Here is a 15,815-nt window from a genome sequence, read left to right as displayed (position 1 = left end):
GGGGTGCTATGCCAATGATCAGGAGCTGCAGAGGTCAGAAAGGCTCATATATTGATTCGACATGAACCAAACCTTTGGCTCAGGGCCTCTGAATGCACCTGCGGTGCACCTTCTGTTCCTAATACGTTCGTTCACACTGAAGACGGTTTCAGAGGCGGGCGGATTTCAGCAGCTCACGGGAAAAGGGCTGCTGAAAATTAAACCATTTGGCACCCTCCACCGGAGTTCTTTTAATGGCATCCCGCTCCGTATTTGTCTTCCTGATTTGTCAGCGAAGTTGCTGGGATGGTTTCCCATCCACATGTGGCTGTGATCCCAACTACTTAATCTGGCATGGCGAGGCTCTCGGCATGCAGGCGATATCAGGCGAGGGCTGGCTCTGCATACTGAGCGGAGTTCCATGACATAACTCCTGACCGTATATGGCACTGGCCGATGGGGACCGGAGCCAATGGATCTGACACAGGATGGAGCGGAGGAAGTGTGGGAGCCGGAGGGGCCGGGATGGCCTGCCACAGCTGTGGGCTGCAACGTTCTCAGGCTCCCACATCAGGCCCACTCCCTTCTGGGGATGGAGAACAAGCTGGACTTCCCATCGGAGGGTGTGTCTCGTGCTTTCCCCACTCATCCCACAAAGGCGCTGATGTAAAGAAGTCAGGCCCAGCGTGACCCACCAAGTGAACCACAGTCCGCCAACCACGTGTAAGGTGGCTCACAAAGGACCCACTAAAACTTCATTTTTTAAAAAAAGCAAATTGCTTTCTTACTGTGTATTACTTTTTTGCTTTAAATGACTGTTCTATGATGCTTTGATTATATGTGTTTTTAACAGAATGCAAGCAGCCCAGAGCAGGGATGTCAAACTCGATTCATACAGAGAGCTGAAGTTAGGATTCATGGCGTCTGCTGAGGGCAGGAAGTGACATCATCAATCAGAAAGTGATGTCACCAGGCAGATGACGGCCAGAAAGAAGCATTTTTGAGAGCCAGGGTGGTGTAGTGGTTTGGGAGGTGGACTCAGACCTGGAATATCCAGGTTCAAATCCCCCCTCAGCCACGAAGCTTCCTGGGTGGCCTTGGGCCAGTCACTTTCTCTCAGCCTCACCTACCTCACAGGGTTGTTGTGAGGTCAAAAGGAGGGGAGCAGCTGTGTACGCCGTCCTGAGCTCTTTGGAAGAAGGGTGGTATAAAAATGTAATAAATAAATACAATTTGTTCTCACACAGACACTCATTAGCACTAAGTGGCAGAAGGGAAAATGTGCAAATCTAGATACGAAAGAGCCCAGTTATCACACTGGGACAGCCCAGTTATAACAGGGGCCAGAGAAATTGCTTCTGTGGCCTGCATTTGGCCCATGGACCCTGGCCTAGAGGGTCTCTTAGGAGATGGTAAGGTGGCCTGTAGCACCCAGGTAATAAAAATAAATAAAATCATCACAGAGCTCCTGGGGAAACCTCCATTCACACATGGAATGAGAGGCAGGAAGCACTGACAGAGTGACTCTCCCAGGCAAGGAAGTCGTTCTATGACTGTAGGAAAACTCTGAGCACAGAAGTGGATTTAGGGAAGGGCACTGAGCCCTTCTGAGGGTGCTGGGCAGCTGCCCTGTTCTGGGTCAGGATTCCACCCCACTGTTCAGCAACACTCTGCTCAGTTTGATGGCCGAATTGGAAAGCAAGACGTAGCCTGCCGGTGAAAAACAAGCGCCTTCAAAAAACAAGGACAGAAAGAAAGGGATTGGTGGAGATGAATGCTGAAAGCAAAATCTCCTGAGTATTGTGTACACAACGGCGATAGTTTATGACATAGCAGCAAATTTGTTTTGGGGGAGCTGCGCATCTGTTACGAGGTCTGCCTGCCAAAACCTCATTCTTTATGGCAACATTCGTTGCGTGGCGCTTAAGGTTCTGCACCTCCGTGCCAGGAATCTCGAACGGGATAATTCCATGACCTTGGAACCCAGCAGATGCATTCCACATCTGCCCAGTCTGGGAAAGCCTGGAGTTGTTGTGTGAAAAGCGGGGTGGGAAAACAAGGTCTCAAAAATATCCAAGGGCAGAGAAAATGATGGGAGATTTTGGGGGACGGAACACATGTAGGTGGGGTTGGGAAGGCAGCGCTCTCAGTTCAAGAATTCTTTCAAAGAATCAGCAAAGAAGACAGGGCTTCTCATGATTTTTGGAAACTCTAAATTCTGACTGAAATCTTGATATAATAAATATTAATATTATTTAGCACCACAGAGTACACAAAGCATGTCATTCAATGTATTCACATGCATTATCTTGGAGAGCCAGCATGATAAACACCTGACCTCCTTGGAGGAAGGGTGGTATAAAAACGTGAAAAACAAAGAATATTTAAATTTTATTTTGTGCTTTCTGAAAGTGCAACTTCCTGTGTATTAATTTGATGTCGTTCTTACAATGACCCAGTAAGACAGGTGTGCTAAATTATCCCCATTTTGCAGATGGGGAAGACTGAGGCTACGAGGGCATGGCTTGCAGGTCTAAGTTCGGCTCCTGGGCCACCACACTATCCTGGCTCTCTAAAATGAATTTCGAAGTCTTCCACAACAACCTTATAAGACAGGTCAATATTGCTATCCTGCAACTAAGCCCAAGTATGTGCCAACTAAGGCTGCAATCCTATGCACAATTTTTTGGCAATAAGATTTACATGTCTAGGATGATACTGTAAAAGCGTCACATCTCTTGCCATGTTGTCAGCAAGTGCTTCTCATGAGAAAGTCCACCTTACCTCTGTGATGATGAAAAAGTCGTCTCCTGGTTCCCCTTGAACCACAATTTTTTCTCCATCTTCAAACTGGACAGGTTCTAGCGCATCCGCCACCGTCAGGCGCTCCCATTTGTCCAGCGATTCTGAAACACGAAGGAGCGCAAAGGGGGGGTTGGATGCGCCCATTCCATTGATCTGTTAGTTTTTAAGTGGCATGGCGACTATCACAACATGACTGCTGATTGGCTGGGACTGCCCATGTGACTGATCCGGGAAGATGAAAGAAGCACTACCTGGGAGAGGGGAAAGGGGCAGGGAAACAGCAGCAGACGTGGGGAACGTAAGGGGCTGCCTTTTACTGAGGCAGGTCATTGGTTCAGCCAGGATTTCAGACACAGCCCTACCTGAGATCCTTCCAGAGACTGAGACTGAGATCTCATGCATGCCAGACATGTTCTGTCACTGAGCTATGACCTCTCCTCGATGCTGACTCTGAACAGCATAGAAAAAAAGGGTGAATACTCTCACGGATCTGGTAGCCACCGATCTGGTATCTGTGGTTCTCTGTGGACCCCGAACTCCCATCCATTACTTCTGTTTCTCTTTAGCTTCAGTGGAATGCTTCCACTGCTAGTAAAGAAAAATGGAGGGAATGGACACTGGGGAGTGGGGGTATGGAGTATTGCAATTTATATTGGGTTCCCCCATATCTGCGGTTTCTGTATCTGTGTTGCTCCCCCTGTCCAGCATGGCTCCGAAGGGGAGAGGGAGGGGCCACTTGCACACCACGGTGAGGCTCCCTGCAAAACTTCAGCTTTGCACCCCCGCTAGCTACGTCACTACCGCACAGATACGGCAACAGTCACACAGGTTGCTGGAGAAAGGAACCGCTAGATGTTTTTGTGGGTTGGCTTCCTAAAACTCTGCAAGTTATTTGCATCCTTGGCTTCATTAAACTGCAAATTAGATGTCTGGGGGGGGGGGATTTAACACAAGTGAAGCGTTTCAAGGCTTTGTAGTCCAAAACCAAAAGCGAAACCATGAAGATAAAAGGCACATCCCATGGGAATTTGGTAATTGTCAAGCTTTTGTGTTTTAAAATGTATTTAAACAGTCTCAAATAATTTTTTCCCCCAGTGATATTTCTGCTTTCTGGGTGTGCTGAAACAGCTTTGTAGAATGAAAGCAAAAGGGAGATGAAAGAGGGCTGTTTCTACAAGGCTCGACACAGCGAGAAACAAGAAAACAACTAAAAGCAACTGTTCAAATACATCCAAAACGCAAAAAACAAGAGTACATTTTTAACTCAACCAACGGGACTGAGGTCTTCATGGCAGTTAAGTAATGTATGTCTAAAATGGCAGCTGGTTACACATTTACTAAAAATGAAAAATAATTTGAGACATTTCAGCTAAACACTGTGGGCCCTCAGTATCCATGGGAGATCTGTTCCCGGACCCCTTGCACATACCAATTTCTGCAGATAATCAAATCTGCTGGGTGGACCTCAAGAACCTCCTAGACACACAACCATTAGAGTCTTCTATTCACATCCAGGAGATCCTTGAGGCTCTCCAGACATGGGATCGGCACCCACATTGAATCAAATCCTGCAGGTGCCGAATCCATGGATAAAGAGGACCCACTGTACTCAGCAAAAAATGCCTTATGCTCAAAATATATCTGCAAAGAACTTCAGCTCTGGTATCAGGTTTTCTTCTTTACTTATAGGCCATCCATTACGGCTTACTCCCCAGTTACAAAGACATTTTGAGCTGCAGGAATATAAACCTCAAATGTCCTTATTTAACAGAGGATACCCCCCATTTTCTGGTACCTGTCCCTGCTATCTCTTCTCTCGTTTGCAAGAGCCTGGGGGTCTTCTGCACGCACGGAGGGTCCTCAGCTACCAAGCTATGGTTCCTCTTCTTGGCTTCAAGAGGACCAAGCCGAAGTGTAAATGGGACATTCTACAGTGTCACTCTGGCAAAGCTTAGGCCTCTGCAAATCTCTGTCTACTCCTGTGTCAGTCAAGGGCTGGGCTGCAGGGTGTGACATCCTATGTGGTGCTGGCCGATACCGACAGCACAGCAACTGAGACTCAGCCGATCACGCTGACATGACTGTCTGGGATGGTCCATGATATTGGCTGCATTGCAGTCACGTTGCACTGGTCAGTGTTTCCCCGTACAGAAGGAGATGCTACTAGCTCAGTGACAGAGCACATATTGTGAAATCCTTGGTAACTGCACACGCCGTTCCCAAGGATTCACTTATCTGCAGGACACAAGCCTAACATCAAACCATTTGCTGGCTGTTTCCAGGTATCCGTGGCCATTCTGAAGCTATCTGCAGTCGCCATTTTGAATCCGTGGCAACCACTTTGAAGCCATCAGTTGCCGTTCTGGAGCCATCTGGCCAGGCTAGCCGCCCCTCCCCCTGTACTGCATCAGAATCACGATCATTTCCTGAGGCTGGGGTCATCATGATAAAAAAGGGTGCCAATTTGATTTCCCCCCAAACCCCATTTTTTTCAAAGGGTCAATGCTTCAGTATCTGCTTATTCGGTATCTGCTGGGTTCTCCAGGAAGCTAACCCCAGCAGATCATGAGAATTGACAGTGCCTTGCACTGAGAAGGTTCCAGCTCCAATCCCAGGCATTTCAGCCAGGACTGGGGAAAAGCCCCACCTGAAATCTTTGGGAGCCCCTTGTGATCACTGTTAGCAAAACAGCTTGGTGGACAATAACATGGCTCGATAGGTGGTCCTTTCACTTGTTCACAGACCACAGCTTTGCACAGCAATGGACAAGCAGAGGCCTCAAGGATGTGGGAGCAGTTCAGCAGGTTTCTCCATGAACTCACTAATAAATGAATGGGAGCAAAATGAGAGGATACACAAGGGAGACTATCCCACTAGTAGGTGTCTTGTGCCTCTTCGAACAGTCACAGCACTGAGACCCCAGAGAGGCCCTCTCTGATTTCCCAGGGTTATCTCAGTACAGCCTCAATGAAAAGTGCCCTTTTGCACCTGATCTGAAAATGCCTCGTGATATAATTGTGTCTTCCAAGATTCTTTAAGATGCTTGCTATAATTGGCCATGATTGGCACTTGGGATTTATCAGTGGGGGGAAAAGACTGCAAAGAGGGTAGTCTGGCACTCTTGAATGCTTCACAAATAAACTGATAATTTTTCCAGATCTCTTCTGGAGCATGGCAAGTGCTACTGGAAGGAAGAGTTCAAGGACTTTTATTCTTCCCCTTTCCCCTTGCTCAAAGATACGGAGCATGTTTCTGGAATCCTGTGTGGGTCAAGGGGGGCAAGACAGGGTGCTGGTGGCAGAAGGATAACAGGAGGCCAAAGAAGGGCTATATATGGGGCACAGTGGTCTGCGGCACCTGCCAGGGTGTCTACAATAGGTTGGGAGCTGTTCCGACAGGTCCCAGACAAGCTGGCTCAGACTATACAGGGATACAGACAAGAATCAACATCTGTGGGCAAGGAGTCGGGAGGGAAAGATTGCCACAGGACAGTTTCTGAACTGCACTTCCAGTGGTTTCCTATCCTCTCATTCAACTCTAATTTGCACTGAATATAGGTGCCCCCCAGTATCTGCGGATCAGGTTATCCACGGTTCCCCACAGTTTCCCCACACCGATTACCTTCATTTATGTTGTTTACAGTTGTACAAAGGAATTGGGTACTTGCTTTAACCAGAGGCTATAAGCAGAAAGTTTATATCAAGACAAGCAGGAAGGCAGGCTGCAGCTAGAGGGGATAATTCAGCAAATGTTAACAGGAAACAGGAAGCACAGTATGCCCAAATCCGCAGTTTCCTGCATCAGCAGTGGGGCAGATATGGGGAGGAGGGACGCCTGTATATATAAACGCATGAAGCTACCTTATATTAAGTCTGTACTATTCCTGCATTGTCCACATCAATCTTTGTACAATCTTGATTTTTATTATTTTTTTTTTTTGGTACACATTTGCTTTATGGATAGTTTCTTCACATTTTGTTTCCAATCCGTATCAAAGCAAACAAAATCCACCAATCTCATGAAAAGTGGAGTAGAAATCTTTTAAACAAGTAAATAAATACAACACTTGGGGGGGGGGGAATCAAATGAAAAGAGAACACATACCCAAGATGGAAACCTTGCTGAGGAATTCTTCATACATCTTCCGCTTTCTCAATGTGCTGCCCTGAGGGGGAGAAAAAGCAGGCAGGTAAGAATGTCAGAAGCGCCTTGCTGAATTAGACCAAAGGCTGAGACAGCCAAGCACTTCATCTCTAAAAGTAACCAGCCTCTGGGGGATTCACAATCAGGGCTTGATGAAAATAAAAAATCCTTGTTTGTGTCTGACCATCAAAGGTATTCTGCCCCTAAATATGGAGGTTCTATTTCGGGATGTGCATCTGTTTGCCTCTAAAAATGCTACAAGCCTTTTTTTTCTGTTTTGGCTATTGCAGACTCACAGCTAACCCCTCTGGGATTTCTTATCTTTCAACTGCAGCAGGGTGAGTGACTGACCCAAGTTAGCTTCATGGCTCCCATGGTGAGTTCCACTGTGTGGATTTGAGCCCAGTCTCAGCTCAGGCCAGGGGTGGGCAGGGACCTTGGGAGGCAGGCAGGCTCAGGGCTGAATGGCTGGCAGCAGGTTAGTTGGATGCCGCAATTTGGGAGGCACAGAGGGAGAACTTGGGGGGTTCCCCAGCCTCAAACTGCCCAAACCCATGGAAATCAGCACATCCATGAGTCTTTAAATCCCTGACCAGTGCTCGACTGGCCCTCCAGGATCACCTGACATCGCAAGCCAGAAGGGTCCTGAGCTGCTCAGGCAAACTCCCACTGGAGTGGCCAACCAGTAGCCCCAGGGCTGCAGACAGTCAGTGCCCAATTCACACATTTCAGGATTCACTCCCCTTGACACCTGGACATTCAGGAGTCTAGTTTCACAGTGATGATTTTGAGCTGCACAATAGGTTTGCACAACCTGCTTCTACGGCTGCTCCTCCCCCATCTTCCTCTCCTCCAAAAGTTGGGCACCACCAATACAAATGGCCTAAGGAGAAATTCCTTGCCTGGATCAATCATAGCAGTTAAGGGAGGAGGAGGATCAAATGAACCCCTCACACAACTGGCTTTTCACCACAGATGAATAGAGTTCCTTCTCTTTTTCCGACAACAAAGGCTACGCAGAAGCACCCATCAATTAATCGCTTAATTAAGCTGCCTTGTTATCCCCTTAAATTTAGCCAAGCCTGCAATTAAAACAAGAGGAAACCATTCAAATGACATTAAGTCCTGGCCACTTGGGCCCCAGAGGCTTCTGCAGGCAGCCTGGAAACAGAGATCATTACCTGGTTTCCTAACTTCTGTATGCTTGTCTCCCGAGAGGGAGGACCGGAATATAATTTTTTTTGCACCTTTTTGTGTCTAAACATGGGCAAGCAGCACTTTGGTGGTCCTAAATGCTGCTTTTAAAAAAATGATAACATACATATCTGCTGCTGAAAGCAGGGCCTTGTCGGGCATGGCCCCCAAAATGTGGAAGTTCCAACTGGAATATACAGTATTTATTAATTGAAAATTATTTTTATCCTGCCTTTTAATTTCCAGGTCATGCGCAAGGCAATTTACGTAACGTCAACAAAATACAAATAAAATTTTTTCTTGATAATACCACAAGTGGTTGTAACGTGTTATGAATACACACTAGAAAAATAAGGATATAAATATTTTCACAGCAGCAATTCTAACCTAGAGCTATGTAGAAATTTATTATTATTATTATTATTATTATTATTATTATTATTAATTTATACCCCGCTTTTTGCCCAACGGGCACAAAGGCGGCTTACAATTTAAAAGTGCAACATGAAAAACAATCATTAAAAACAATTTACAATAATTAAAAAATCTAAAAACAAACAAACCCTGTGGATTTTCATATAAAAAGCAAGAAGCAAGAATGCCAGCCAGCCTGTCAACAATTAAAAGCTTTTTGAAATAAAAAGGTCTTCAGTCCACACCGAAACGTTAGCAACGAGGGAGCAGTTCTCAGTTCTAAGGGGAGGGTATTCCACAGTTCGGGGGCCACCACCGAGAAGGCCCTCTTCCTGGCCGCCACCCCTCTCACATCACTTAGTGGTGGCACAGTCAAAAGGGCCCCCCCAGATGATCTAAGAACACGGGCAGGATTGTAGGGAAGGAGGCGGTCCCTCAAATACTCTGGTCCCGAGCCGTAAAGGGCTTTAAAAGTCAAAACTAGCACCTTGAATTGGGCCCGGAACAGAACCGGCAGCCAATGTAGCCGCCGGAGCAACGGCTTGACAGTCACACCGATGTGCCGCAGCAACCACACGAGCTGCCACGTTCTGTACTAGTTGTAATTTCCGGACCATCTTCAAAGGCAGCCCCACGTAGAGCGCACTGCAATAATCTAATCTAGATGTCACTAGGGCATGGGTTACTGTGGCCAGGTCCGCGCAGCTCAGGTACAACAAGGTCTGAACAAGGTATATGTGACCAACAAGTGATGAACAACACCTTTGTTCCCACCAGGTGATTTTGCTAGACATAAACTGCCTGTGTCCATGAGGGATTCTTCATTCACTTTAGCAAAGGGAAGCCCTGACACACAAATGGGCAAACACACTGAACGTCCCCCCTCCACTGGAACCAGTGGTGCAGCTAGAGGGGGTGCAAAGCACTAAGTTTTGCAGGGAGCCTCACCACAGCATGAACGTGGCCCCTCCCCTTCGGAGTCAGGTGTATGCCTCTGTTTTGCTTCCACCACCTGGAATGGGTGTAAAGTGGAGGGGGAGGGGCTCCCTGCACATTTTGGGGACACCACCTTCAAAACTTAGTGATTTGCACCCCCTCTAGCTAGGCCGCTGCCTGGAACAGATGGGGAAGACTGTACAGCAGCTCCACAGGTAATTTACATGTGGCAACTTACATAACACAACATGTGGGGTTGTGGATCAAGATGGATGGGTAAAACCCAGAGAAAGGCAAGGTGCCAAGGCTGAAGTCCTGTGCAGAAGCACTTGGGAGTAAGCCTCACTGAACTCATAGCAGTCCCTGCTTCCCTGTAAATATGTACAGGATTTGGCTTCACAGTCCATATAAAGCAATGGGATTTTGTTTTGGAGGCAGCCCCCCCCCAGGCAGTGCAGAAGCTCCCCCTTTCCTCCCTCTCCCTCCGGCAGCTGGAAAGCAACCCAATAGCCCTCCACCGCCCTGCTGGCAAAGGCTTTTCAGATCTGCCATTGACGCTTTAATCGATTCATCACACCAATTTGCCCAGCTCGAGCCTGCAGTCTTGGGGCTGAGCTGTACAAAAATCCCTGCCTGGCTTTTCCCTTCAGTGGCTTTTCCCTTCACCTGCCAGCCCACCCTCACAAGGCCAAAGACTTAGCACAGGGATGACATGTTAATCTTTCCAGGATGGGGCAGTCATTTGAGGGCTGGAGGGAGAAGCCCTAAACAAACATTCATGTTTGCCGTTGGGGTGGGAGGAGGAGGGAAGAGGCCACTTGTCTTGTCTTTCCTGGCAAGGAAAAAGTGCTGATAAAGTCCAAGAGGAGACAAGGAAGTTGAGAAGGGTCACAGAGAGCAGGCGGAGGGCATCACCTCCATCACTGAACCTGACCCAGATGGTGAAGGCAAAGCTGGAAAGAAAAATATGGACACAGCCAACTGGCAGGACGTGAGCACTGAGCGGCTGGATTGGACTTGTTGCTAATTCAGAGACTGTGGTAGGGAGCAGGGTAAAGCCCCTCTAGCCGTCACCATCCCAACTGAGCCCCCGTTCTTGTGCACTGATCCAGCAGCTAGTTGGCCTACCTGGGGGCCGTGCAGGATGGAATTGCTGCTGGGTGACCCGGAGAAAGTAGAGGCTGCGCAGGACAACACCTCCGGAACCCACCCACAAGGAGACCAAACTATGGGAAGTTACGTTTCAGCCCAGTGGACTCGATAAAGCTTGAAAAAACGTTAACTTTTATATTAATTGTGATGCCCAAAGGATCTCGGCCAACATAATTCCGTGAGCTGCACATGATGTGTCAAAGAGCCGCGTGTTTGCCTATCCCTGGTCTAGAGGACAGTATAAGCATGCCAATGGCCCATCTAGACTGGTGCTTTTCATTTCATAGGTGGAACTTGGCCCCATTGCAGTGGTGACTATGCGGTGTGGCCCTGCCCAGTCAGACCCCCCACCAGAAGCAGAGATGGCTGGGGCGATGGGTGAAGAGGTGGACAAGATGTGGCTGTGCAGGTTACGTGGCCCTTCAAAAGGGCAGGGTTTGGGGAAGGGGAATGCAGACAGAAGCCGCCACTCTGGGGAAAGCCATTCACTCTGCTGAACAGTCTGGCCACAGTGGCAGTGCTGGCAAAAGGTGGTCCTTGGAGAAGACATGTGTGCAAAAAACAGGCTGACAAACCCCAGATTTAGACCAATGCCGTCTACTCTGAGATGCTGCGGCTCCCCCAAGGCTCCAGGGAGAGTGGAGATTCCAGCAACTGGACTTGTGCAAAGCAGATCCTCTTCCACCCAGCAACAGGCTTGCGAAAATTGGTGTTAGCTGTGCTCTCAGACCCATCTGTCTGGTGTTCTCCTGAGCTGCCCCAGCCTGCTGTGACCCCCCTCTGACCTCCTGCTCTGATGAACCCTGGAGGACGCCCCAGCCCTGGAAATGTTGGAACAACAAAGCCTGGCCAAGACCTCAGCAGCCCAGCTTGGGACACTGAGTGGAAAACTGGACACTGTGCACTCATCTGTGGCCTCGCTCCCTCGACAACCAGGGTGGAAAGTGCACCGCTGCGCATAAAAGTCCATGGCTGTGGAAAACCAGACAGGTGCTCGCCTTTGTGCCAGCAGGGCTGGAAAAAGCCGAGGCGGGCCGTGTGCGCCTGCTCCTTTTCAGAGCTGCCTGTGGGTGAAGAAGCATTTTAAGAAGCAGTAATCAGCAGCCGGGCTGCACAACCACAGTCTGAAAAAGTTAGGGGGGGAGAAAGGAGCCCAGGATCAGGAGAGGAGGAATTCAGCTTGAGAAGGAAGGCCAAAGAACAAACCAGAGCATTGGACCTTCCAGCTAAGTAATGTCTACTCGGGCAAAGAACTTTCCAGGCACCTGCAATTCACATCTTATTTTGGGAAGATTGTAGAGGTGCTGGGGATTAAACCTGGACCCTCTCCATGAGATGTATGTGTGCTATGCTGAAGCCCTTTGCTTCTTACAGGGAAAAGTATATTATTGTTGTTACTGCTGTTGTTGGTACCATCAATGGACACTACATTTCTACATGGAGTGAGAGCCCAGGGAAGCTTACAGTCTAGATACTGATGCAAGGGAGACAAGAGAGAGGGAACAAAGGCAGCAGTAAACAGGAGAAGCACATGCAATGGTTTTTGTTGCACATATTTCAACTGAGCTACTGCAGAAAAGGGGAACTGAGGCTCTCCTGGAGAATGTGGATTTTAAGAAGGAAGCAAGCAGGCGTCTCAAGAGGGCAGCTCCAAGCAAATGGGGTGGCAAAGGAGAGTCACTGGTGAGGGCAGGAGAGCTCTGGACAGGTGAGGGTTGTGGAGCTGAAAGAATGGACATCACGGCAAGAGTATTAAACACATCAACTTCACTATGGTGCTCTGTAACAATCAAGTCGAGACCTGTAGTTGAATCCTCGGATACACAGCCATAGGTCAAGGCATTGAATCCCTGCCTCCATTTTCCATCTATAAAATGGAATCTGTAATATCTGATCAAGGATCTTATAACCAGCATATCACAGTTCCATGGAGCCCATGTGGTGACATCAGGAAGTAAAATCGGAGGAGGACAAAGTTTTCTGCCTTCTGTGTGTCTGAATGGGTGAATATTTTCACTCCATTTTCCAGGCCCCCAGAACTATCACCACAATTGGAAGTGGGACATTTTGCACAAAACAAACCCCCCACTCGCCCAAACAATATTTGTGCTTCCATAAATTTAATTCATTTTTGTATGGGTTGAAGGATGGATGATTAACCAACTAAACATTGTTGAAATCCCTGAAAAGAAGTCATGGTTGTATTATTAATAAACAAGCACGTTCAAAATCCACAGGTGGCTCTTAGAGATAGGATACTTCTGAAAATCTACAGGGGAAAAGTCATTTAAAGGCTTGTCAAAAGTGAGAACCACAAAACAAGATCCCAGAGAGGTTCATTTTGGAAAGCTGTATCTGTGGGATCTAAGAAAGGGGGGAAAAAAATATCCATGGCACAGATTCAGCGGGAAAGAAGAATGCCGAAAAGGGATTTACAGATATCAAGTGAGTTCAGGGCTTGCAACCTGATATAGCTTCAAGAAAGTACAAGCTGATGCCATTTCGATTAGCCTTTGCAAACACACCATCACACAAAGTCAGGGAGATGACGGTTTCTGTGGCTCTGATGTTCTTGCACCTGCGATCTTGTGTTCCTTTCCATCTGGATGTCTCATTGCCAGAAAGTTCCTGACAAACAGAAACGGAGTTCAGGAGTATTGCTAAAATATTCAGCGGTGATTTATGGGGCAGGATAAACATTCAAAGCTGCATGGCTTGCGCCTGCTTTTTTCTTTTCTCTTTTTTTCCCCCCTTCCAAGCCGGACAACAGTCAAAAAAGGTTTCAACAAGCAGAGCAGCCAATGGAAAAATCTTCAGATGTTTCGAGAGGGCAAAACTCCCAAAGAGAGTGTGAGAGATGAACAACGGTCATATAACAAACCACATCACTGCACAGGGTCGGACCAACTAGAAAGGCTGGGGAAAATCCACCTGCCTCTGAGATCTTTGAGTCTGCAAAGATGTTTTTCCAAGGAGAGTGATGGTAGATGAATTGCCTGAGGGGGTCAAGAAAAGACTAGCCAAAGTCCTCATAAACACACTGTCCTGGAGAAACATTGTCAGGTTGCCCACACGTTGTCAAGGGGCAGTGGACGTGGCCGACTGGAGTTGCCAATGGAATCTATTGCCAAGAATGAGCTATAACATCCTCTTAAAATAAATCTGCATGTACAGTCTACCTGCAAATAGCTCTCCCGACAGGTCAACTGCTTCCTTTTTGCTTATAGCCAATGGATGATAAATGCTCTGTAGGTGGGGCTAACCTTAGGGATAGGTCAAAAGCTCTAAATGCTGCAGAACGGGGTCCATGGACCATTTTAGCACCTTGTCAGTGTGCCATGAGATGAAAAAGGCTGAAAATTGCCTTTTTCTGAAAAAGGCTGAAAATCGAGGACGATTCCTAGGAATGAAAACATAAATGAAAAGACAACATAAAAAAAAAACCCTGCTTCTGTTGTTGCTGTAGGTGCTCCTGGCCAGATTGGCTCCTCCTCCCTGCCCCCTAAGGCTGCCCCCTAAGGCTGCCCCCTAAGGCTGGGGCTGTGGCCTGGAGGAGGGTGCTCTTCTACAGGTGTTGCCAAGGGATGGCTACAGAAGGAGAGACATCAAGCCTTTCATTTCTTCTTCCAAACACTAGGCTGATCTGCTATTTCAGATAGTTTTCTGGCATGTTCTAGAGATCGATCCTTTTACGGCTTAACGGCTCTTGGATCAACTTTCCCGCACTGCTTTTCATGGCTCTTCGGATGCCTGGTGGGGTTGAGAAATACTGAAAATAGGCAAAGGCCTCCAACTGGCTCAAATCCTGCTCCGGATGAGTAGACGGGAGGCTGGGAAAGGGAATTTGCCCTCTCACACTTCAAAACCAGAGAATCAAAGGTTTGGAAAGGATGAAAAAAGGCCATGAAGTCCTTCACAGCAGGGGGATCATCTAAGCAGCAGCCCCCCTTAGCTCCACCTGCCGTGGGCAGAGATGAGGAATTACTCCATGGACAAGTGCTGGCAAATGGGTCCCAAGTGCCTCAGAGTTGCACAGGTACGAAAAAAACTAGAATCACGCATCACCATCACGGTCCTCACTGCAGGGGCGGCCCGTCCGTTCGGTGAGGGGAGGGAACGCCTCCCTCCAAGTTTCCAAGTGTTTGTGTTGTTTGTTTTGTAGGCTGCCTCGGCAGCTTTGGTGGGAGTAAACAAACACCCTAAATAAATAAACATGATGAAAGGTGGATCCCAGCACTTCCATCTTTCCACTGCACCCTCGCACGGAGCCTCCCTGCCATCCACATCAATAATTGTGGACGGAGCGAGAAAGATGATCTGAGCTCTAAGAAGGAATTCTGGAGAGGCTTGGGCTGAAAAAGGCCGTCTGCTGGCTGCGTGGAGGTCTCAAGAGAATCTACCACCTTCCAGAGCCTGCTCCAAACCACCCACTCCTCTCCACGCCACTCTCCGTGGCTTCTCATTTTGCTTTCCACTCCTCAGATCTGCTTCCCCCTCTGCTTGACTCTTGGCTTCAGACTTGCTGGCTTGCTTCCGGGTTCTTCTTCTTTCCTCTACCCACTCCATCCCTGGTCCTTCCAAAATGACATCTGTGCTATGAAAGAGCTATTATGTCCCCCAGAAAGCTTCACCTTGAATGAAGAAACCAAACCAGTGACGACCAAGAGAACAGCAGAGAGAGGCTCACCTTACAGACAAAAGACCAATTCTGGCCAGCATTTGGTTGGCTTGGGATAAAGAATGGAGCAAGCCGGATACTGAATGATGCTTACATTATACATTCTTAGCAGAGTATCACACAGAGAGAGAGAGAGAGAGAGAGAGAGAGAGAGAGAGAGAGAGAGACTACAACAGGGCAGGAGGTCTGGTCTAGAGGGTAGAGCCTCCGTTTGCCTGAAGACAGCAGCTGAAGGTCGCCAGTTCGAGGCCACCGGCACCGTGAATGGCAAGACCTTGAAGCAGCTGACAAGCCAAGCCGAATTTTTCCATCTGCTCTTTGGCCGCCCTTCTAGTGAGATATGAAGGATTGTCAGCTTGCGTGGGAGGAAACTGGAGGCCAAAATGTGATACCAGATCATAAAAGGATCCATCTGAAATGTTGTAGTTCTTGAAAGACAGAACCTTCATCAATTGTAAAAATCCCTATAGGGATTTAGTATAGCCTGCCTGTGTAAACCACCTTGAAATAAAGT

At 47.9% G+C, this 15,815-nt stretch overlaps 1 protein-coding gene across 2 annotated transcripts in view; it reads right to left on the bottom strand.

Annotated features, from left to right (window-relative positions):
* The window catches only part of PRKAR1B (protein kinase cAMP-dependent type I regulatory subunit beta), an 88,549-nt gene that overhangs the window by 11,639 nt on the left and 61,095 nt on the right, over positions 1-15,815 (bottom strand). For both annotated transcript variants that reach the window (XM_066640526.1, XM_066640525.1), the window contains exons 8-9: positions 6,889-6,949; positions 2,764-2,885 (exon numbers count right to left, since the gene is read on the bottom strand). In XM_066640526.1, coding sequence (XP_066496623.1) covers positions 2,764-2,885; positions 6,889-6,949 — 183 coding nt within the window. The remainder of the gene's footprint in view (positions 1-2,763; positions 2,886-6,888; positions 6,950-15,815) is intronic.

The sequence above is a fragment of the Tiliqua scincoides genome, chromosome 13 (genome assembly GCF_035046505.1).
Source record: "Tiliqua scincoides isolate rTilSci1 chromosome 13, rTilSci1.hap2, whole genome shotgun sequence".
NCBI classification, from domain to species: domain Eukaryota; kingdom Metazoa; phylum Chordata; class Lepidosauria; order Squamata; family Scincidae; genus Tiliqua; species Tiliqua scincoides.
Note: the sequence above shows the minus strand (reverse complement) of the source record. Positions and strands in the feature narration are given on the sequence as shown.